The 25,439-nt window shown below is 40.4% G+C and overlaps 1 protein-coding gene across 2 annotated transcripts in view; it reads left to right on the forward strand.

Moving 5' to 3' along the window:
• MOB3C (MOB kinase activator 3C) overlaps window positions 1–18,511 on the forward strand; it is a 34,957-nt gene extending 16,446 nt beyond the window's left edge. The window contains exons 3-4 of one of the 2 annotated variants that reach the window (XM_070939579.1): window positions 10,014–10,216; window positions 15,560–15,622. In XM_070939579.1, coding sequence (XP_070795680.1) covers window positions 10,014–10,216; window positions 15,560–15,601 — 245 coding nt within the window. In that variant the 3' untranslated portion in view covers window positions 15,602–15,622. Of the gene's footprint in view, window positions 1–10,013; window positions 10,217–15,559; window positions 15,623–18,012 lie in introns of those variants that run through there. The other variant, XM_070939580.1, reaches the window with a different exon arrangement.
• Window positions 18,512–25,439: the final 6,928 nt, after the last annotated feature.

The following is a 25,439-nucleotide window of genomic DNA, read 5'->3' on the forward strand; positions in this document are numbered from 1 at the left end:
TTCCAGCCCGCCCCTTCCAGGAATCCCCACACGCACCATTTTCGCTCCCAGGAGGCTTCAGGGAGGCCTTCTAGGCCCAAAACGGGGCGTGTTCCCCCCACCACCCATTTTTGCTCCCGGGGGGGTGCAGGAGGCCAAGTGCTGCCTGTCACACACCCCTGGCCATGCCCACCAAACCATGCCCACAGAACCAGAAGTAAAAAATTTTGAATCCCACCACTGTTGTGACCCTCTGTCTTTGACTCCACCATCACTCCAGGAGAAACAGGAAGAGACAGAAATCTCATTTTGTTGCCCTTGACTGAAAAAACCTCATAGGATGAGGCATAGAAGAAGGGAGAGAAGCAGGTTCAGTCTCTATCCTTCTCCTCCGCAGAGAAGGATCCCTCTCCTAACCCTCTTGCAGAGAGCAAAGAGAACCTTTGCAAGTAGAAGAGGCAGCTGACCAAATGGGAGAGAGACATGCAATTTCTCACTTAAACCACGGCTCTTTTTATATCCAGAAAAGAGAAAAGGGAAGATTGCCCTAGCTTAGATGGAAAAGACTGTAGCCAGTCTCTGAGTCCACCTGATTGCTTCACTGTTACTCAAAGAAAAAAATCAGATTCAATTTTTTTAATGTGAATAATTAGCCACCCCACTCACAGGAATGAGTATGTGGAATTGTTGTTTTAACTATATAAGAACCTCTTCAATGCATTCAAGACCTTAGGACTTATTTTAATGAGCCGACTCACACAAGTGCAGCAGCTCTCAACTGATTATTAAAGCAGCTGCATCTTTTTTTCCTAGGCTTTCAGGCAATGTCCCTCTTTTAAAGAGTTGAATCATTGCAGCAGCGTATCATTAATATTACTCTTAATGCAGCAGCGTCTCTTCTCAGGTTGGCACTAACTGCAGACAGCCAGTTCTGCTTTTAAAAATAAAAAATAAAAAAATGCAAACAACGCTTTCACAAATCCAAAAGAAGTGAGTGAGGGATAAGTATTGAATTTTTCTTCTATTGTGAAGGAATACCATTTTGACACAGCATGTTCCTCCTTGTTTTCACAGCTGGTCAGCTTCATAAATGCTTACTTGTGTCATTTCTATCTCTTCCCCTCCCATCTCCTTTCAAAATTAATATTGCGTAAAACTTTGCAGCTGTTTTTGTGCCTTTCTCACCATACATTGGTTTAAGGGCACAGATTGAGGCTCATTTATGGAAAATGGCAAATAATACTTTATGTCTAGTGGGATTTTAAAATCCTTGACAATATACTATTGTTCTGAACAAATCGTTCTTCCCAGACTTAACAATATAATAGATGAAACTTAAAAAATCCAACTGACAGGTTTCTTTTGACTGCATCAGAGAAATGTTATCTTGGAGAGACAAATCGCTTAACATTCTTTTATGTAATATGTGCTTATTATTTCTCATTTATAATGCATTAATATATCAATCAATACCATACTGGAAAAAAACAGCACTTTGAACTTATCCATTCCTTACCATAATAACATCAGAATGACAAAATGTGCATTGTGAGTCCTAATGCAAGCTTTCCCCCTTTCTTACTTGTGACACACAGTGTTGCATATAAATATGTAAGAGACAGAGTTTGCATTATGATGTCATAACTGGCATTTAGTTCCTTCCCCCATTCCTCCATCAATGTTCTTGGATACTGGGCAAGGTGGTGATGAGAATTAGAAATTCTACAAGATGCCATTTTACCATTCTGCCCTATATATTCATAGGATTGTAGTCAGACAACAGTTTGTCTTTGATGATGATCAAATTGAGTCCCATTTATATGTCTACTCATTCAATTATAATATTTGTTCACAGATATTCTTTGCAGATATTTCTAGTCTTTAAATTAAAAAACAAAAACCATTTGTAAATGAAACAAAAAATGTCATATGACATTCAATTCACTTCAAAATAATTGCTCCTGATTCCAGATAGCAAGAATTGAACGTTGATACATTTGAGCTCCTTGGTCATAAAACTAGACTCAAAAATGACTTTTTTTTAGTATTGTTTCAGGTAGTGCTTAATACAATAATGCAGTACGCCTTTCTTTGACATGTATTATTCTCTGTGAATATTCTGCCACTTAGCAAAGCTGGAGAGAGATTGTGGCAATCCATTTCCACATTCCAAACCTTGTAATAACTTAAAAGCTCATGATTCTTACTGAAGAACAAAACAAAGCAAAATCTCAATAAAAATATCCTGCTTGTAGTCTCGGAGGTCAAGAATACTGTACATGAACTGCAATTCACTTTTAATATTGCAAGTAAAATTAGCTGTGGAAAAAGAACTTCAGGAGAAAATTGTGACTGATAAATCCAAGGAGGATTTGGCACACTTCTCATCATTATACTTTTGTTCTTCAAATCAAATTGCTACTCTTTGTTTTTAAAGATGATTGGGGAAGAAACACATTTTAAAAAAGCACCAGGAGGGAAGAGAATTGCCATTATTAGGTTTAATTTGTCATTCAAGAACTTTCACAGCTAGAAGCTGGGAAATAATGACCATTTTTCCATCAATGACAAAAGTGTCTTAATAGTATCAACCAGTCATTCTTGAAGTAAAATAAAGCCACTCCTCATTACTGTTATTTTGAAACAACAATGGTGGGATGACTCTAAAAGTCACTAGTAGGAAAATAACTAATGTCAGTGACATGGTATTGAGCTTCTGTAAAACTTTATTTGTATGCCAGTGAATAGATATTGTAATTTCCTAGGATCCAGAAATAATACCACCATCAATTATGTTTTGTTTGCCATTGCCTTCTCAGCAGTGTGTGGTTAAATTGCTACACACTTGAGCAACTGCTAGCTAGTTAGCCAGAAGAACTTCTGTTTAGAATGCATTGCAAACTCTGTGGCATTGGAGAAATATTGGACTGGGATTAGGGCTAGGCCACAGCTCTTAAAACTTTTCCTGTTTTTCATTTTTTCAGTCATCATGGTACCATACAAAGCTTAAAGGAAAGCTTAATGAGATCAGCAGCATAGCATTTTCCTTCATATTTTTTCTCAGTGAAAGCTGCTCAGAAAAGCATCTTACCAAACACATGGGAAGATCATGGAAATATATGGTATCCAAAGTGAGACTGGAGCTACTATGCAACATTTGTTTAATAGTTTTTCTTGGGCAACTAGCCTGAAACAGTTCAAAAGTTTAATGTGCTTTTCCTAGTTTCAATTGCAATATATTAGAAGCTTCATGTTTGTGTAAGCTGACCTTAGATATTGTAGTGTTTACATGAAACAAACATTATCTTATCAGATTTCTACCATGCTTCCTGATTGGGAGAAGGTTGTGATCTCCCTTTGGACAATCAGAGAATGCTATTCTTGTTTGTGAATGTCCTAATGAAAGCTTAGTTTGTTGCTTTTACCATATACAGCAAAATTGCTTTTCAGATTTCCCTATATAACACAGTAGGAAAACTAATAGCTAAAAATAATTTTTCCTTTAATAAACTTGACTAACCATGCAGGGTTATTTGGTTGCAGTTGAGGAAAAAAATCAGAACTCAGCAGGATATTAACTTAATATTTTTCTGTTTACAAAGTGTTGCTCCATGTTTTTTAGTATTCTAATTTTAATAAATTATATAAAGGAGCTCAGAACTCTACCTATCCATCAGGATAATTTTCCAAACATGCAATTGAATTGAATACATTATTTGGACAATTTGATTGTGTAATTAGACACACAAGGAATTTGTCTCTGGTGCAGAAGTTCTCAGTATACATGCAAAGCAACAGAATAATGATAATCGTCATTATAATAATACCAGTAAGAGGGGCAAGTAAAGAAGAAGGATAAATAATACTACAACCATACTACATGGATAAATACACATAGACATTAGACAGCACTGTGAGAATTAGGTGTTCACCAGAGTGATGGTCTGAGGGGAAAACTATCCCTGTGTCTAGTTGTTTTGGCATCCAGTGCCCTACAGTGCCATCTCGAGAGGCAGGAATTGAAACAGTTTATATCCAGGATGTGAGGGGTCTGCAGATACCTTCTCAGCCATTCTTCTGCCCTAAGCAATATACAGGTGTTCTGTGGAAGGCAGGTTGGTTGAAGAGCATGAAGTGAGTTTGGTATGGCAGGATAAGCCAGCAAGTGAAAGACTGAGTTTGAAAACAGTCCACATCTGTCTTGAGGCTATATAGAAAAACACCGAAGGAAAAAAAATTCCCAATACATCCCTCTAGAACAGCAGTGGTCACCAACCTTTTGGACCACAGGGACCACTAAATTCATAATTTTAAATCCCGTGGACCACTAATATGATCTGCTTAATGACCGGCTGGGTGGGCATGGCCAGGTAGTCATGTGACTGGGTGGGCATGGCCAACTTGATGTCACTTATGTCGAGAGGCACCTCACCAGCCTCTACTCGCCACTCCGCTCCTGGCCACTCCTCGGCTGCCCGCCCGGTCTCCTTAGGGCCCCAACGGGAAGCAGTTGTTGGAGCTAAGCAGCCACCATGAGAACTGAGCTGGCTCAGTTCAAATTGGATCTGATCAAGAAGGAGGCTCAGCAGAAGCACCTCATTGAGGACTATGAGCATAGGCTTTCCAAGCAGAGAGAAGACCTGCAGGAGTGCAAGGCCAGGTACCGGTGCCTGGAGGCTCAGTGGGCTGAGATGGTCCCACTGGAACAAGGCCCTCTGGATCTTTGCCACCAGCGGCGCTTCCCTCCAGCCTTCACCCAAAGCCCCGCACCAAGAGGCTGAAGCAGACCCCAAGTCGGAATTTCTATCCCCCTCTGACCCACACAAAAAGACCCCGAAGGGGGAGACTCTCTGCAGCAACACAAACGTTCATTGCACGTATCCGTCCCAGGAGCCATAGTTTGAGGACCCCTGATTTAGTGCAATATTAAAAATGCAAATAATTTTTCTGCAGGACCACCAAAATTTTCTCATGGACCACCAGTGGTCCACAGACCACCAGTTGGTGACCGCTGCTCTAGGAGAGGCAGTTCAGCAGTGTTTATGACTGCTCCATTCTAAGCATTCCCCATTTCTTTCAGGCACGTGACCTAGAGTTGAGCAGAGCATGTGCATACACACACTCTCTTGCCAGTGTGCATATAATACAAAGACAGTACTGTACTTCTCTGCACAGAATACAGATGAATTTTATGACCAGTGCTGGTAAACAGGTGGGAAGCATTTCAGAAGCCACATTAGTCTGCATGCTTGTCTGTCTTTGTTTCATCTTTTAGTTGTGAGAGTAGTTAGGCAGAAAGCTGTGTGAAATGTATCTTTAATCATCACGTTAGGGTTTTTAAAAGAGGGGCAGAGGGTTTTCATTAAAAGAGTAACATGTAAGAAGCAGTGATTTTCACTGATCTTTTTTCTTCCATTGCCTTGACGCCAAACCATCCCACCCCTCCCAAACCTCACTTACGGTAGCTATAAGGCAAGCTAATGGGAGCTCTCCTTTTAGGGTGCTGGCAGCTGTTCAGAAAGGGCAGAGGGGGAAAAGATTGTTTTCCCTGTATTGCTTTCCTAAAGAATCCATCCCCATGCTTGCTTTTAATTAAAAACCTGAATATTCATGTTTGAATTACACTGCCAAAATCTTAAAACACTCTATCTAAAACAGGGGTCTCCAATCTTGGCAACTTTAAGACTTGTGGACTTCAACTCCCAGCAAAGCTGGCTGAGGAACTCTGGGAGTTGAAGTCCACAAGTCTTAAAGTTGCCAGGGTTGGAGACCCCTGATCTAAAACACACCATGTCAATTTGATACTGCTTGCCAGTGGTGGGTTTCAATTTTTTTTACTACCGGTTCAGTGGGTGTGGCTTGGTGGGCATGGCAGGGGAAGGATACTATAAAATCTCCATTCCTTTCCCAATTCAGGGGAAGGTTACTGCATTTCCTCCTGATAAGCTGGGACTCGGGAGGCAGAGACTAGATGGGGGCGAGGCCAGTCAGAGGTGGTATTTACCGGTTCTCCGAACTACTCAAAATTTCTACTACCGGTTCTCCAGAACTGGTCAGAATATGCTGAAACCCACCTCTGCTGCATAAAGTTAGCTTTTGAATTCCATGGTCTCTTTGTCTCTGCTTCATTGGTTACTTTATTACACTATGGCAACCTGTAAATCCAAGCAGGTACTATAAACTATTGTAAAACTAAAGTAGATATGGCAAAAGCTTGGTAGAATTTGTAAGTCTATGGTATATGTAGCTATCTTGTTTTTGTGTTTAAAAAAGGATATTTTCAATTACAAACCCAGGAGTGGAGATACAATGAGGTAAAGTCTTTAGAAAGCTGCACACAAACCACAATTTTATAACCAAGACAGTGCAGAGCAGCATCTGTACAGGATTTTTTATGTAAGCTAAAATTTGCTGGAAGGCTACATAGTTTTGGCTTTTCCCAAGATAATACGTGGCTCAGTTGTTTGTGTAAACAATGCTTCAAAACAAGTACTTAACAACTCTCCCATGCCATTTTAGCACTTTTAACTTTCTAGCTATGTTACATTTCATTTTTAGAAAGCAGGGTTTTAAATTTGTACTCTCAAGAGAAAAAAAAAAACCTATTGTTGACACTAATCTCATATGCCAGAGAATATAGGATTTGCCTTTTCAAGTTTTCTATAGTCTTAAAATCCTTCTTGATTGGATTCAATGGATATCCTGAGTCCCAAACTAGCCGATATATTTGAACCTAAGTTGCGGTGAAAACAACATTGGTATATGGTTAACATATGGTTGTATATCATGAAAACTAGAAAACTGGGTTAATTACCATACTTTTTGGCGTATAAGATGCACTTTCCCTCCCCCTAAAAGTGGGTGAAAATTGCGGTGCGTCTTATACACTGAATGTTGCCAAAGCCCCACCCACCCACCGGCCCCCACCCTTCGGCCATTTTCAGCCTCCGTGTGTCGCATTTTCGGCTGTGGGGATCCCCACAGCACATTGCCACTGATCGCCACCTCTGTGCATTATGTTTTTGGCCTCTGTGTATCACATTTTCAGGCAGTTCCAGCAGCAGGGATCAGCGGCGGCAGTAGCAGCGATCCCTGCTGCCTGGAACCAGCCAAAAATGTGATACACAAAGGCCAAAAACACAATGCACGGAGCCAAAAACGTGACACATGGAGGTGGTAATGGGCTCTGATGATCCCCGCAGCCTGGTACAGCTAATTGGTGGTATCCCAGGAGGCCGATCGAACTACCAATCAGCTGTTCGTGCTAAATCAGGCTGCAATAATGGACTGAAGCTTACCAGGCTGTTTGCTGCAAGGATGCTAGCCAGATGAATACCGATAGATGCTGGCAGGTAGAGGCAATTTTTTTTTTTTGTTTTCCTCCCCAAAAACTAATGTGTGTCTTATACTCTGGAGGCTGGAACATCTTATACTCCGGAAAATACGGTAGTAAATCATCATTTACCAGAAGCGGGCAATATAGCTGCATGTACAACAATACAAGATATTTTCATATCTGCAAACTTAGACAGCAATTAAACTCCAAATAACCTGGCAATAACATTTGAGAATTTCTTGTAAGTTACACAACTGAGTCTCTTGAGTTCTGTTATACAGCATTCTCTGCCAGCACAGCTGGCTGCCAGGAAGCAAGTTAGTAAGCCTTGAATCTGCCACAGGCCAGAGATAAGGAAATTCAGTGTTTTACTGCAATTAGCTGGAATAAAACAGCTCTTGAAAAGTGTTTTTGCAGTACCTTTGAGGATAGACTGTACTCATGGTCAAAAACAGACATTGAAACCAGTAAGCTACCAATCAAATAACAAAGTCACTGGAGAAGCAATAAATGAGGTCAAAATAAATCTAAGATCAAAAACAGCAATGCAGGATATTCACAGGGAAGAGCTGAATTTCTGATAAATTGTTCTCAACACTGTCTGCAGGGACAGTATAGTTAAATAAGCCACACTGAATCTCCCCCTCATCAAAGAGTAGCTGCAAAGACTGTTCTTCTGTTAGCACTCACCAGGTTAGCCTCCCAGATCTGCAAAGTTGAGCCTTTGAGCCAAAGTTGAGTCATAGATCTTCATTAAATGCCTCTGCCTAGGATTAAGTGACTGGGCTTCTGAATCTAAGAGATTATCAGTGATATGGGTGAGGGGTCCTGTGGACTTGCTGGCTTTGTTAAGGTCAGAGTGAGATCATCGGCTCTGTATTGCTGGAATCTCCAGTAACAGGATTGCTACCATTTCAGTGGTGGAATTCAATTTTTTTTACTTCTGGATCTGTGGGTGTGGCTTGGTGGGCGTGGTGTGGCTTGGTGGGCGTGGAAGGATATTGCAAAATCTCCATTTCCACCCCACTCCAGGGGAAGGATACTGCAAAATCTCCATTCCCACCCCACTGTGGGGCCAGCCAGAGGTGGTATGTGCCAGTTCTCTGAACTACTCAAAATTTCTGCAGAACCTGTCAGAACCTGCTGAACAGCACCCCTGTACCACTTGACGCTTCTGATACCACTTTCTTTGTAAATTAGGTATATTCTAATAATGCAATAACGGAGGACTAGAACTCGTGGTCTCCCAATTTCTAGTCCGATGCCTTCACTATTATACCAGACCATCTCTCAACTGTGTGTATGGTCTTCATTTAAGAGGGCATGTCAACTGACAAGGCAGTTGACATTCTTAATGTATTCAGAAACAGAATTATCAGATTAAAATTGTACAGATAGTCCTCAAATTACGATTACAATTGAGCCTAAAATTTCTGTTGTTAAGCGAGACATCTGTTAAGTGAGTTTTGTCCCATTTTACAACCTTTCTTGCCACTGTTGTTAACTTGTTAAATGAATAACACAGTTGTTAAATGAATCTAGCTTCCCCATTGACTTTGCTTGTCAGAAGGTTGCAAGAGGGGATCCCATGACCCTGGGACACTGCAACCGTCATAAATGTGTCAGTGGCTAAGTGTCTGATTTTGATCCTGTGACTGTGTGGATGCTGCAAGTCATAAAAGGGTCACAAATCACTTTTTCAGTGTTGTTGTAACTTTGAACGGTCACTAAACTGTTGTAAATCGAGGACTACCTGTATACATTCAGAGCAGCACTAGATGGCAGTAAAGAGATACAGGAAGTTCTAACTATTCTATCACCTGGTGGGCATCTTAGGCTTCATAGCTCTATTTTGAAAGAAAGTGTTTAACTATTTAATTGATTTAACTACTGTATATCATCAAAACCCATAAAATGCTAATAGTATCTCCTAGCCTATTCTGCAGGTATAAGAATTTACTCTCTACGGTGAACCATTCCCCCCATCCTGCTATTCTCAAAATATTTCTCTAGTGCTAGATGAAACACTCTAATGATTTTTAACCCCTACCGTTCATAAACTCTACTACTGCAGTGAAAGACATAAACAAGATGATCCTTGAAGTGTAAACTCCAATCCCTGTGATCTCCAGGTAACGTTAAATCTAGGTGGGCAAAATCCTTCTGCATGACACTATTACCACTATCATAGGTCTAAATGGGCAAAAGTTTTGATTGCATAAAAAGATGGCTTCATTTATTCTTGAAGTATTGGGAGGTAACTGTCCAACACACTGTAATTGTTCAGTCACTAAGTTGTGTCTGTCTCTTTGCAACCCCAGGGACTGTCACACATCGGGGCCCCCTGTCCTCCACTGTCTCCTGGAGTTTGCCCGAAAGTCCATTGCACACTCATCTCTATATCAGCTTCATATTCTTACATAGCTGCAGTATGACAGTCGTAAGGTTTATGATGTCAAGGTGCATGTGGAACAGATTTATTCTGGCAAGCCAAACAATTGCTACAATAGAAGCAGACCTTTCTCAAAGCATCCACTGTGTCACTGACATTACTGAAATTTTAGCACTTTGACTGTGACGGAGGTCCAAATAGAATGCCACAACTAGTAGTTCTCCAAAGCTTTTCCTTGGCCACATTTGTTTGATTTCAAGATGCTAGGAGAATCTTGTTTTGTTTTTGTTTTTGTCTGTTTTGCAGGTGTACCTTTCCCCAAGAATTTCCAGCAGGTCTGCACAAAGATTCTCACACGCCTCTTCAGGGTTTTCGTCCATGTTTATATCCACCACTTTGACAGCATCATCGGTATTGGTGCTGAAGCTCATGTCAACACTTGCTACAAACACTTTTACTACTTCATCAATGAATTCAGTTTGGTTGATCAAAGGGAATTAGAACCACTGGTAAGAAATATCCTATCTTCCTTCTTGCTTCTAAACCAGGGGTGTCAAACTCACGTTGTCACAGCGTCATCATGTGACATATTGTGACTTCCCCCCCTTCGCTAAAGTGGGTGTGGGTGTGGCCAGCACATGATGCATCTGCCTCGTGGACCGCAAGTTTGACAGCCCTGTTCTAAACAGTAAAGATTTCCTTTGGGTGAAAGAATGCTGGAGGGAGCATTTGTGCAGAAATAACACAGGGATCCTTTAGCTTATTGCTTTGCAGGTTCCTAGCGATTAAGTCATGCACAGTTAATCTGCACAGGCACATAGTTTTTATGTTGCACAGACAGGGAAGTAAATTAGGGAGACATTTGGGATGGTGGTGGATAAGAACATACTTATGGAACAAGACAAACTGATCCAGAATAGAACAAAGAGATCACAAAGAGCAGAAATTTCATCTACACAACAACAACCTGCAACTCTGATTGAATACCACCAAAGCATCTGTATTCCTATTTTTTTGTTTTTTGGGAGAACAGGGACTTAATGCATTTATTTTTGCTTTAGAATTACATATAGGTAATTCAACACCTGCACTAAAACTTCCCAGTTGTGTACTTCCTAGGTGCCTTAAGTAATACATGTGTTATGAGTCACAGGAGTAAATTATCCACATCAAGATTCCAGCGCAGTACAGCTTCACTTTTTATTTGTTAATTAATTAATTAATTAATTAATTAATTAATTGGTTCAATTAATTAATTAATTAATTGGTTCGATTTATATGCCGCCCTTCTCCGGAGACTCAGGGTGGCTTACAATGCGTTAAGCAACAGCCTTCATCCTTTTGTATATACCTGCTTAGTAGGGCTTTCGGCCCCCCCAAGCGGTGTTCTTTTTTATACAAAGTCAGCTTATTGCCCCCACAATCCGGGTCCTCATTATTAGATTTATATGGTGTTTTTCATCCAAAAGCTCAAGATAGCTTCCAAAGGAACCTCTTTAATTTTATCCCCACAACAGCAACCCCGTTGTGGGGTAATAGATTTAAAGGGAGTGACATCCCTCTATTTAGAGGAAACCCAGCAACTTCCCATGTTTATGCTTAACCATACATTTTAAAACATTTGTTGAACTAAACCAATTTTGGTTAGCTTCACTCAGTGCAGAAACCAAAAGCTGTAATTTATGAATTACTGGGTTCATTTATTGCACTAAGTTGTAGTGCAATATGATTGTAATACGGTGTAATGTGATTTTTTTTTTAGGTTTTCAATTTAGCAAGACGTGTGAACCCGGCTGCATCAAAATGATTTACTCCACCTGAAATCTATTTTTTTCTTATTTGCTGTTTGGGAGCAGTTTTGTAGATGAGGATATATATGCAGTGTTTCACATATATCAGAATAACTGCTGATTTTAAAAGGCAATTAAAACACAGGAAATCAATGACGGTGGGAAGAAGGGAAAAAAAAACTGTAATAACTTCCCTCCTTCCTGCTGTTTCCCTTAAGGGATAATAAGAGGAAGTTTCTCCACAAATACCCTTGTAAAGTGGCAGTAACTTGTGCTCAGTATTGTTGGCTGGCCAAATGGGAATTGTTTCTTGTTCTTTGTACCATATTGTTCAAGCAATTGATTTTAAACAATTCTTGAAACTTATAAATTTGTTCTTTTGGTGCTATGCACAGCTGCATCATGGCTGTTATTCCTCCTGCTTGTTCCCAGATTCAAAGTGAAATGTGATTAACAACATATCCATCGGCATCCATTCCTAAGCCCAGGAATGCCGACATGATGAAATGTGTGTCGTGACATCATTGCGCAAGCTCAGCCCTTTTTGTAGTTGCGACGTGATCACACACAAGAATGCAAGGAACACAGTTTGCCTCACGACATTGTGATGCACAGTGCATTGCTTGTTGTAGAGGAATGCTTAAATAACCTTGGAATAGCAAAGGTGAAATAAAAGATAATTCAGCTCTGGGGAAGGGAAGGTGTGAGAAAGAAACTCAAAATAATCCTGCCTTGAGTTTGATCGGTGTTAAGACTAGGCATAGAGAAAGTCTGGGAGGCTTTCAGTTAGTATGAAGGTTAAAATTTCCCCTGTCCAGTTGTTTCTGACTCTAGGTGGCAATGCTCATCTCCATTTCTTAGCCAAGGGTACCAGTGTTGTCTGAAGACATTTCCATGGTCATGTGGCCAAGGCGTATGGAACACTGTTACCTTCCCACTGAAATGGTACCTATTTATCTACTTCCATTTGCATGTTTCCAAATGGTTAGGTGGGCAGGAGCTGGGGCAATTAACAGGAGTTCACCCCATCGCAAGCCACTCGGGTCTTGAACCCAGGCTGTCAGCTGACAAACTCAGCGTCTTTAACCACTGAGCCACCATGCCCCCTTCAGTTAGTATACCGTACTTGAATTAGTAGTGTTCATGTAATCTTTGAACTGTTTCTAGCCTGGTTTATCTCAATGGGGGACATTTGCCTTCACCCTGAAGATCTTATGTGGATATCTGCTATAACACTGACAATAACACAACTTCCATAATGCAGTTGCAAAGCTCATTCCTTCTCTAAGATTATGGGGTGCAAGGTTACTGAAATACCTACAGCTAACATCAGCTTAAATGCTTTGACAAGAATCCTCCTATAAAGATAAGCAAAAAAAAAGCAAATTCAGATATTGCCACCAAATTAATTCTGTTTCTGACAGAAGTCTCTAATATTGGGACGAATCTATGTCTTCCACTCAAACTCTGTTCGTCTTCTTACTTTCTTAGAAAAGAGAAAATAGTGGAAAAAATATGGATTGGGGGGGAAAAAAATCACACTTTGGTAGGTTCCCTGAGGATGGGCTCGAGCAGGAGTCTGAACACTCAGAAGACTAAACCTCTGATCTTGGTGACCGACCGAAAAAGTTCCTAAGCAGCATTCCTGCTTTACATGTTTGAAAGTTGCCTTGTTGTGAGATAGCAGCTAACAAAATTTAAAAATAAATAAATAAAATAAAAAATAAAGAGCAGGGGAAAAAAAATCCATTCTGTGTAAGTAAAGGAGGCGGGGAAGAAAAATCAATTTTGTATAATGGGTACAGCTAAGTTATTATATTACACAGGCATTAAAGCTACTTGGATCTGCCCATTCTCTCTCTAACCATCCCTTCTTGACCTCTTTTCTTGCACCAGTAATTGGAAGAATTAGGTGGCAGTCCGGATTTTGTACTAAATTACTTCTTAGGAAGGAAACATGTTGAATACACCGGACTTCCTTCCAAGTAAATGTAGAATTGTGCTGTAAATGTTTCCTTTGGGAATTGGTTTCAGGTTTGAATAGTAATTTAGAAACAAGAGTAGACCCTTCTTTTCTGATTGTTTGACATAAACTTATATATGGAGTTTATGTAGACTAGAGAGCATCACTTTATGGCTGGTATTGTAGCACGTCCAGGAGGATATGAAGATCCAATGATGACCTCTCTTTTCACTTCACATGATGCTGTAGCTGGAGGCTTGTGAAAGTGAGGAATGCTAATTTTCCCTTCTATTTTTTATGTACTGGGGAAGAGGGGTCCACTGTAGTGAAAACAATTTCTGAAATAGCTTGGTTTCATTTTCTTGTGCTTGAAGGGGAAAAAAATTCCAAATTTCTTACCTCTCTTCTAGTCACTTTCTCACACTCATCGGGCTACAATGAATGAAAGAATCAACACATATTCATTCTGGGATATTATCAGTAGTCTTCCAGAGAATTCTCAGTTGAGAATTGAAACAGAAGTAAACAGTGCACATGTATTTTTTTACTTCTTTAAAAGGGAGTTTTGATGTAAATTTTGCAGGTGTAAGGTGAGGACAATAAGTTACTGGTTGAAAATAGAATTTGATGGCTGCTAACCAAATCAAACCAACACATGTAGAAGTATGGCTGGGATTCTAGAGTAAATATCTATAAGTTTTGAGCATTCTTTCTCAGAAGCCCTCTGGGTCTATATATCCTGGCCTCACCTCCTAGCTAGCCTGGTAGGAGATAATTACTGCTGTCACCAACTATCTTCTATGGAACACCTCAACTACTGTCCTTCATCTATCCAATCCGTGAAAGATAAGACTCCCACAATTTGTTTTTCCGTTTAGTTTAGTTTAGTTTAGTTTAGTTTAGTTTAGTTTAGTTTAGTTTAGTTTAGAATAGAATAGAATAGAATAGAATAGAATAGAATAGAATAGAATAGAATAGAATAGAATAGAATTCTTTCTTGGCCAAGTGTGATTGGACACACAATGAACTTGTCTCCAGTATATAAACTCTTAGTGTACATACAATCAACTGAGTGATAAATCACAGATCATAAATCATAAAATACAATCATAAATCATAAGATACAAACAATTGATAAATTATAATATACCAATAGGAGTAGGTAGTAGGAAAGATGAAAGATGACAAGGATAATAGTTATATAGTCTATTACATGCGTAAAAATCATTAGGCATAAGATACTGTAGTGCTGTGGGAATGGGGTGTTTAGCAGAATGATGGCATTGGGGGAAGAAACTATCTTTGAGTCTAGCTGTTTTGGCATGCAATGCCTGTAGTGGCATCTTGAGGGGAGAAGTTGAAACAGTTTATGTCCAGGACGTGAGGGGTCTATACATACTTGTTTGTTTGTTTTTTGTTTGTTTACAGGTAAAACTGGAAAAAACAAAGAGACATTGTAATACAACCTCCTGGTTTTGTAACATAAAGATGTGTAGTTAAAGGTTTCAGTTCTTCCTCCCTTCACTGGAAGATAAATTCATTTCATATGAGATAAATAAAATCAAATGTTATTTTTTAAAAAGGAACTCAAAATATAGATCATAAAACAGTGGTTGTCTGCTATATTTAAGGATATAGATTTTAAGCTCATAGAAAGAAGAGAAATCTTCGGAAAAACAGTCTTAAATCATACAGAATGTCCTACTTGCTCAGAAAAATAGGGCTAAGAGAAAAGGAAGCTTAAAACAAAGCCTCATTCAACATTTTTCTAAAGTTTTTACCTATAACTTAGAGACAACTGAATCCCAAGGCAAAGTCTTATTTCTTTTTATTCTGGACCTCTTCTGATTTATTAGTGTAATGCCAGTCATTTTTCAGAGATGCTGAGGGTATCAGGCACAGGAACTTCTTTTTCCCCTGGAGAAAGGGGAATCTCTCTTTAAAAGATTGAAATCTAATAATAGCAAATAGGGATGGTTAAACGCAAATGAAGTCCAGTCTTTAGACTGGCAGGGATGTTACAGTATTGTGAATGCAGACTGGCTATTTGTAACAACACATATACCCTTCCTTCCTTCCTTTTTTTGCAAATCAAACAGATGGAACTCAGTAATGAAGTAGGCAACCACTCTATTTTATAAATGGGAAAAGGGCTGAGACACAGAAACCTCCTCAAACATCCGCAGGTGCGCTAAGTATGTTTCTTCCATACCTCAAACAAGATATGGCACTTTATCCAATATGTTTGCCAGCATTATGCGAAAGTTCATATCTTTGCAGAGGTGTTTGTTTTTCCTTACTCTTTGCATGTGCAGCTTTGGGATAATTTGCTGAATCCTTCCAGAAATTTCTCTCTTTTTCACTTGGTAGTATAAAATGAATCACTTAATTCTCTCCATCTAGGACTAATTTTAGAGATGCATCTCCCAGGAAAGCAATAATTTGTTTTACTGGGGCAAAACAGATTTTAGTTACAATAATAATGCCAACAAATACAGCAATCCTGGAAATACACAGGTTGCTATGGGGATTGTTTCCCCCCATAATCAAAGTTGTCTGACACAGAGATGTGTCACTGTTTATGTCAAGAAGTAACATTGAAGAAAATAACCCAGTGTGATATAAAAGGGACATTCAGAGGAAGGAAGGAAGGAAGGAAGGAAGGAAGGAAGGAGAGGGAGAGGGAGAGGGAGAGAAGAAAAAAAGAAAACGGAATTCTATTTGTGGCAATAAATAGAATTTTTAACATGACCATAAAATTTTTCTCAGAAGTAGCTGAATTCCCAGGCTCACCTTTAGTTACTTATATATCTACTCTTTAAATATGTGAATACCCATTTCTCCAATTTAGTTCAATCAATCAAACACACTGAAGGTTCAATTGTTAAATTGGATTACTTTAGACCTGTTGAGGGGATGAGCGCTGTACCTAGCTCTCTGCATTTCCTCACTACTGAACATTGAAACAGTACATTTTTAGATAATCCTCTTTCCTTTACTGGCAAGCTCCTCTTGCTGCTATTATGGTATTGTACAATATATGACAAAGAATTCAGGGCTGACCTTTATTTAGATAGATATAATAAGCTGCTTAAACATAGGCTATTGTAATTGCAATCACAATGGCAACTCCAAAACGTTATACTTATTTGAAATAATTTCACGTGACTTGTTTGCATGTCAGTTATTAGATCAGAGCAGTCCAGCCTTGGCAACTTTAAGACTTGTGAACTTCAACTCCCAGAATTCTCCAGTCAGAAGTCGTAAAGTTGCCAAGATTGGACACCTCTGTATTAGATAATGCAGTTCATTATATGAGCTTCCCTCTTCAAATTGTAAATTCTTTATGCTATTTGAACGTCATGGAAAGGCTCCTGCCATCCTCATTCATCTGTGATGGAAACTTTATTTGCTGTTTCCCACAGCTATGACCTTTCTTATTGTCACAATGTAGATTTTATCCTCCTTTTTCCTTATATATATTTCTCTCTTATATCTTCGTTTCTTTGTGATAGCAAAAGAAAAATAGTAAAAAAGTAGAAATTGAATTTTTAAGCACAACACAAGCTTTTATCAGCTTTGTCTGAGCTTTTTGGTTATCACCACGGCAACTCAAAGAGTCATTGCCAATTTTTCCTCTTTTTACAGCCCATGTCTCATTTCAGCATTTTAGTCCTTTCATCTTTTAGTCCTTTTTCATTAGTTAAAGCTGAAATCAATCTAAAAATTAATGATATTTATCAGGGAAATAATAATTGATTTAAATACAAATGACAGCAATTTACCCATGAATCTAATTTTTTAAAGTAATAATATGGTTATCAATAGTCTCGGATAATTTTTTTATCAGATATGCACTGATATATTTAGCTTAATTTTGGTCAAGCTGATCTTAATTGGTAGATGATGATTTGGGAGTCAGATATTTTTGGCTCAAATCTCATAACAATGCTGAACTTGTTTGGGTGACTCCCATCTTCCATATGATAATCAAAATATTGAGCTAGATCTCAACATTTTGGCTTGGAGCGGGTAGGAGACAAGAATTTTTCTATCAGCAAAATAATCTTTCGTTGGAGAATGATTATTAGAAGAAGGGAACCTGGGAATCTATGCTTGGCTCTAAATTAATTTGTCTGGTAGCATTGGTTATGAAAATATATTGATATGCTCTGAATATTCTAAAACACTAGAGTATCTCTTATTTGGTAAAAAGAAAAAATAAATCATAATACATGCAAATGTTGAAAAAATTATAAATTTGTAGATGTTAATGCCATAACAGAGATGTTAAAATTTGGATGTACTTTGTTTAAGGAATGGCTGTGCAACTATTTTAACACAAGGAAGACTTCATCCATAACTGACAACTGAAAGCTTGCATTATTGTTCCTTTATATTACCCAACTAAGATGTACAGTATTACTGTATTTGTCTACACAAGGCTATATTTCTAAAAGTTGACACAGGTTTTGTTTCAAATAAATAGAATGCATTCATTCATTCATTCATTCATTCATTCATTCATTCTTCACTCTTCATTTTCTTGCAGAAGGAAATGACAGAAAGGATTTGCCATTAAAGATAACTTAGACAAGGTCGCAAGATCAACATTTATATGGACAAGGTGTTCTGATGATGCTCCAATGGACAAATCCCTATGAATCTGAGGAACTTTCAGTCTCTGAGTAAGCTTCCAATACAATTTAAATTAATTTCTATGGACTTCAGTAATTTTATTTTCCTTTCTTTCACTTGTGATTCTTGCCACCTGTATTGTTTTATTTTGCATTCATCTTCCGGAAGTTGCAGATAACCCATCTACAGTGGCTGGAAAACGAGGAGAATATTCCAAGTGGAAGAATGTCACCATCCTGCATTACCTGTCAAAGAACAAAAGATTTTTCTGTAATTCTATCTTGTATTTCAAGGAAGCATGGACGATCCTTCAAAAATGTGAATAAATCTTTCTAATAAATAACTAAAAATAGTTTAATATAGAAAGGCAGAGATACTGCCCAACGGGATGCAAGTGTGATGGATGGTAGAGAAATGTGATAGATAAATAAATAAATAAATAAATAAATATTTTGAAAAATATAGTAGGACTGAGATTATTTGATTAGAAAATTATTTTTTTTCCTGTAAAGCACAATTGAATAAGGAAATAAGAGTATTTTTTGGAACAAGGAAGCATTAAGCAGCCGTTTGGTTTAGATTTCTCCTAATTTCAATTGCCTTGCATATATTGACATCTAGTATATATTGAAAAAAGCATAGATGCATTCTACTAAAATAACCAGCATAGCATTTGATTTTAGGTTACTTGTATCAGTGAGTCAAACAGCACTAGGTGGAGAAATATAACTACCACCATCATGTTGATATCAAGCTCAGCAACATAATGAATGCCATAAAACTATCAAATAATTTCTTAACAGAATATAGTTATGGGCCATGAAACACACACCCTTTGCTTAACGAATTCTAGTGAATTTATTTTATATAAGTCATTAAGATTCTATTAAAAATTGAGCTGGGAAGTGAGATTAATGGTCCATGAGGCTCAGTCCTCTCAATGCTGGCAAACTGCAGATAGTAACCCAAACAAGATTTCAAGTGTTGAAATACCCGAGATTGAATCTGAGCCAGGATCTTTCCATAGTTTTAAACTGGGTTATTTCGAGGGAGGGGGGGGCTCTTTTTGGTTTCTATTCTCTTCTTTTACTTTTCTTCTACTTTCTTTCACTTTCTACATCAGTTATTTATAATTTATGTTGCCTTCTCATTTTTCCCCACAACTTTCACAAGTTGAGGGATAATCACACTTACCTGTGGCATGAAAAACATACAGGTTCATATTGTCTTCAAGCAAAGAAGTTAAAAGAAAGACCACAGAGAAAATAATTTCTACAAATAAATAAAATGCCAATGGGTTTGTTATTTTCATTCCCTTTTCTGGTTTACATTTGTGCACAAATATACTCTATATTCTTTTCTCCACCCAGCCCTTTTGTCCATTGAATATATTCAAGTACAATTTTAATTCCTATTCTTCAGTGCCAATTTTATGTTGTTTTAAAATTCTTTGGAGAGTCAGATTAGTGTAGTGGTTAAGGTATCAGGACAGAAACCAGGAGAGTATCTAATTCTGCCTTAGGCACAAAGCCAACTGCGTGACTTTGGGCCAGTCACTCTCTCAACCCTACAAAGCAAGCAATGGCAACCAGTGTTAGAAAACCTTGACAAGTACCTTGCAGGGACTAGTTCAGGCAATCAACAGGAGTCAACCTGATTTGAAGATGTGAGCGCGCGCACACCAGTGGTGGGTTCCTCCTGGTTTGGCCCGGTTCGGCCGAGCTGGTAGCAGTGACGATATGACATCACCAAACTGGTTCTCTTTGTTCGGGAGCTGGGCCCTGCCGCCTGCCCCCGCATTATTCTTACCTTTTATTTGGCCCCGCCCCCAATCTATTCGCTGCCTCCCGAGTCCCAGCTGATCGGCTAGAGAAGGAAAAAAACTGTTTAAACCCTTGCCACGGGGCTTCAAAGGGCTGCCCTACAGCTGATCAGTGTTAAAAGGCAGTGTGGTAGTAGACCAGTGCGCTCGAAAAACAAATGGGTAGACCTGTGCACTCCAAAAACAAATGGGTAGACCGGTGCCTCCAAAAACAAATGGGTAGACTGGTGCCTTCAAAAACAAACGGGTAGACCGGAACGCTCCAAGAACAAATGGGTAGACTGGTACAGCTCTGCAAGCAGTTAAAAACCTGGTAGACCAGTACCTCTGCTAAATCCTAAAGAATTGTCATCTGACCATCAAACCATGCCCACAAAATAAGCCACGCCCACAGAACCAGTAGTAAAAAAATTTAGAACCCACCCATGGCGCGCACACACACAAGTTCACGTTATCACGTTTATTAAAAATATGGAATGAATCTCAGTCAATCCCCTTTATTTATTAAGCCTTCAGGTCGCAAACAAAATAAAAAGGAAAAATGATAAAAATGAAAAAACTTCAATAAAGATATATAACAATCTTATCTTAAAATCTTATTATGGATCCCCTGCCAAAGCCTTAATGCTAGGTAACAAAACTTTCCAACATTCTGAGTTGTGCAAGTCTTACCTGTTTATCTAACATGCAATTATTACACCATCTTCTAACCCATGGTTTTTCAAACTCTGTTTTGCAAGGACCCTAGGGTTCCATGAGTAATTGATGAGGTCCATAAGAGACTGCGGTTCGGTTGAATGCAGCTTAAATTTTGTCCCGTGAATTTTGCCTTTTGATCAAGGATTCTAGCAATTTGATTGTTTTTTTTATAACCAGCAGGCTCCACAGCCTGAAAATAAATCCGATACTCCCTGCTCTTAACTGACATATTTGTTTGTACACTAATCTGTGTCATACTGGGTGATCAATTGTGTGAACGTCCACATCCCATGGTGTCAACTTTATTCAAAAGCTGAGCTGGTTTATTTCTGCTCTGGTGAAGTACATTTGAAGCTATTGTGGAACTAAAAGTTTCTTTGAAATACAACCCGTTCTCCGTCTCCAGGGATTCTAGCCTCACTGTGGCTCCTGCTCTTTGATCTTCACAGGATTTGGAAGCAAAGAATTTGGTGGTCTTTTTGTTCTAGTAGGAACTGTCACACCAAAGCAAATAAGGTAGTCCTCAATTTACAACAGTTCATTTAGTGACTGTTCAAAATTACAACTGCACTGAAAAATGGGATTTACGACCGGTTTTCATGGGATGCTGCAAAGACCGAGATACGGCCTTTGTAGCATCCCCATGATCATGTGATCAAAATTCAGATGCTTGGCAACAGGTTCATGTTTATGACTCACTGTGCCCCAGGGTCATGTGATCACCTTTTGCGACCTTCTGACAAGCAAAGTCAATGGGGAAGCCAGATTCACTTAACATCTGTGTTACTAACTTATCAACTGCAGAAATTCACTTAACAACTATGGCAAGAAAGGTGCTAAAATGGGCCAAAACTCACTTAACAAACGTCTCGCTTAACAACAGAAATTCTGGGCGCAATTGAGGTCATAAGTCGAGGACTACCTGTGAACAAAGTAAAGAGGTGGACTGTCTGAACATCTTAACCATTGCATCGTACTGGCTCTTTAAGATATGTTATCTTTTTTTCCCTTTTTACAGGAAGAAAAAGTATATAATGTCTTGTTAGTAACCAACATCAGAATATACTCTGAACCTAATGAAAATGGAAAGAATAGAGCTTTAATGTTGCCTACAGGTCTTATTTTAGAGCCATTCTTTTTTTTTTTTTAACCGTAAATGGATTTAGCAGCCCATTATTTCTCTTCCTGGTAGTTAGTGAGCTCAGTAAATATGTAGACAAAAGACTTCAGGGATATGAGGCATAATTAGATGAGCATTTAGAAAGCACAGACATCTTCCCATAATAACTAGGACATTGTATCATACTATGATGTACCTAAATTAGAGTTACTAGTCTTCCATGCTGCGGCTTAGTTCTTCCTCTAAAATTATTTTGTTTTCTATGCCAATTAGATTAAAGACTTTGCACTTGGCTTAGATAATTTTTTCTCCTAAAATGACATGATGTTCATATTTAGGTGGACTTGAAGAATTAAACATTAAGCAGACTGAACTGTAAGAAATACTATCCTCATCCAAGATATTCTAAAACTTTGGCAAAAGAAAGCAAAAATAATACCAATAGTAATAGGTTCCTTGGGCGCAAATCCAAAACTTCTGGAGCTCCACTTGAACACCATCAGCACTGACAAAATAACAATGGCAAAAAGGCAGCTTTACTTGGAACAGCTTACATCCTGCGATGATTCTTTTAACACCATCAAACACCGATATCTTTCTACCCAAAGTTCTTGGGAATGACCCGATAGGTGGATAAAAATGCCAAATCTAGTCCAAATATCTGGCTGACAGTGCAACCAACATTAACAATAATCCTGCCCGTGGTTACCCTCTTGTGATATTTTGATGAGGTTGAGAGCTATGCTGGCAGTGACATATTCTACCAGAAGGGTCATTCATGTCGGATAAATCTCAGAAGAATTAGACCAGTGTTGGCGAACTTTTTTGGCACCGAGTGCTGAAATGGGAGCGCAGCATGAGTGTGCTGGAAACCAGAAGAGCAGCCGCCGGGAACATGATCTTCTGATTTCCGGCATCCACATGCACACCAGCCAGTTGGTCTTTCGGTTTCTGGCACAGAAGGGTATGCGAAGACCAGCTGGACGGAGCACATGCATGTGCCAGAAACCAGAAGAGCAGCCATCCGGTGTACTTCCATGCGCCGGGAAGATGATTTTCCGGTTTCTGGCGCGTGCATGCATGCCGGCCACCTGGTCTTCCGGTTTCTGCTGGCCAGTGTGCATGTGCGCCCCTGAAACCAGAAGATCATCTTCCCGGCACATGCATGTTCACCAGGCGGCTGCTTTCGATTTCCGATGGTCCCACGTGCATGAAAACCAGCAGGCCAGTGCTCTGGAACCCGGAAGAGCAATGGGCGATGGCTTGCGTGCCTGGGGAGATGGCACTGCGTGCCACTTCCGGCATGTGTGCCATAGGTTCACCATCGTGGAACTAGACCAAGTCTATCCATTAATCCATTTACTACACAAGAGTGGGAAAACAACAAAAGAATTTTATATTGGATCGGTCATCACCTGTCAACAAGGACTGCATCAGATGTAAGCGTTCCTGGGCATCTAGGCAAGTAGGCAATGGGACTCAGAAGTTACGTCTTGGCAAATAAGGCTCAACCCTGTGTGATTTGTTCAATGATTCATCCATTTTGGGGGTCTTTGGGGATATCCATAGTATTCTATTGTCATGATAAATGCCTAACTACTATATCTCCCTGATCACCCGGACCTCCAAGGGTTAACTAACCACATATCCCATAATCCTTGTAACCACTCCTTACCTCTTAGCCCCTCCTCCTGGGTACAAAAGGTCCGACCACATGGTCCACAGATGATTCCAGATGTATACCTGAAAGAGAAAGGTACAAGGTCAGTGACCTCCAGTACCAACAGATCAATAATAAAGCTACAGAAAAGAATTGGAGTCTGTCTTTGAGTTATTGGGCTAGATCCAGCTTATAACAAAATGGTAGCAGAGGTCGGTTGCCCATAACTCCAGACAATGACTGAACCCAACACCTACCCTGAAGAAGCAAACAGAGCACAGACCAGAGCTCTTACCAAGAAGATGGCTGAGAAGCTTGCAACCAAAGCCACAGCCATGGAGGAGACAGAAGCTGGAAGCGAGCAGGACTCCAGCCTGGACTCACAATCAGATGAAGAGGGGCCATCCAAGGAAATCACCGCCCCGGAAGAAGAAACAGCACAGAAAATGAATAAATTCAAACTCTCCATCCTGAAACTGATGGAGGCAAGCAGCGACAAAGAAAACCTCATCGCGGACCTTCAAAGCCTCTTTGAGCAACAAGAAGCAGCGATTGAGGCCCCAAAGACCACCGAGAAAGAAAAGCCAGCAAAAAAGGGTAAGCCACCCCAACCCGATGATCCTGAGCCGGCAGAACCCATTTCCGCGTCCCCTTCCCGGCGGCCATCTTGGGACGAGCACCAGCCAATGGGAAGCCAGGATTTGAATCCCTTGGCGCGAAAATGCCCGAACCCCGAAACAGACGAGGGGGACTCAGAAAGCGACTACGAAGAGCCCAGCTCTGAAAGTGACCACGAAGAGATCTGTCGAGTCCTGCCGGAGCTCGCCATCGATGGGGGGTGTGGGAGACGAAGGAGTGGAGATAAGCAGCCACAGCGAACACACAAACAGTTCCTGGATAGCAGCATTCAGGGCAATGATTGATGACGTTGCTGGGCCTCTCCGATTCTGCTGTCCTCGCTGCTCGCAGCTGTTACTGTTAAGGGAGTGGGGGGGTGCTTGATTGATAATCACCGGATGTATGTTTAAGGGGCTGAGTTTTTGTTAAATAGCGCTGTGGTGTGATTACACCCAGCGCTGACTTTGAACCAAAACACCGACTTGTACTTTACTTTTGACTGCAAGCTTATCATTGCCAAAGTAAACCCTGATTCTCTCTGTGTTACTGGTGATTATTTCCTATCGCAGTTCTGAACGAACGACAAGCCGAGAGAAAGTCAGCGCTTGGTTCCTTTTCGCAAGAGGTGAGGAGTCCCTGTGGCTTTGCAGCAAAGGGGGATATGGCAGAAGGGACGGCCTTGGAAGAGCAGGAGTGTGGTGGAGATGTGGAGGGGGAGGAACCACTGATAGAGGAGGTGAAGGAGAGTGTGGAACAGTTGGCAGTGAAACCAAAAGTCAAGCAACCCAAGAGCGCCCCGCCCCGACCGGAGGAGGAGAGTTATCCAGGACAACAGGCTCGGACGGGGGATTGGTGGCACAGCTCTGTTCTCCTCGGGCCACGGATGCCAACACCCCCTCGCTTGGGAGCATCTTTCCAGGGCTGGAGGGAAAGACGATGGACTGAGGAGGATGAAGGGGATTGGGGGTATCCTGCCTCATCCGGTCCCAGCACCATGGATACGCTACGTGAGCGTTTTGGGGAATCTGGATTTCGTGACGCCCCATCCTGGCAGCCCTGGGTTGCAGGGCTGGAGCCTCCAGGTTCTTCTTGGCAGGATACAGGGGTGACCGCTTCGGAGACCCAATTCCGGCTCACAAGTCCTAAATTGAGGATGGAGCGGACCTCTAGACGATCCATGGACCAACCCCCTCCAGAACAAGACCAAGGTGCCTCGTCGGGAGACCTTGGAGCCGGTCCTGAGCCCCAACCAATGCAATTGGCAGGGGGCTTACCTGTTGGGGGTCGCGGGGCGACGAGGGACCAACCTAGGCAGGACAGGAGAGCGACTGGAGCAGCGAGGACCCCAGGCCCCATGCCTTGGCCTCCGGGGGCCCCGCCGGGGCTGTGGGTCCCGCAGGCCGTTTGGGGACCACCTGCCCT

This window comes from Pituophis catenifer, unplaced genomic scaffold (assembly GCF_029215685.1).
Source record: "Pituophis catenifer annectens isolate HBS135680 unplaced genomic scaffold, rPitCat1.0.hap2 SCAF_3, whole genome shotgun sequence".
Taxonomy (NCBI): Eukaryota; Metazoa; Chordata; class Lepidosauria; order Squamata; family Colubridae; genus Pituophis; species Pituophis catenifer.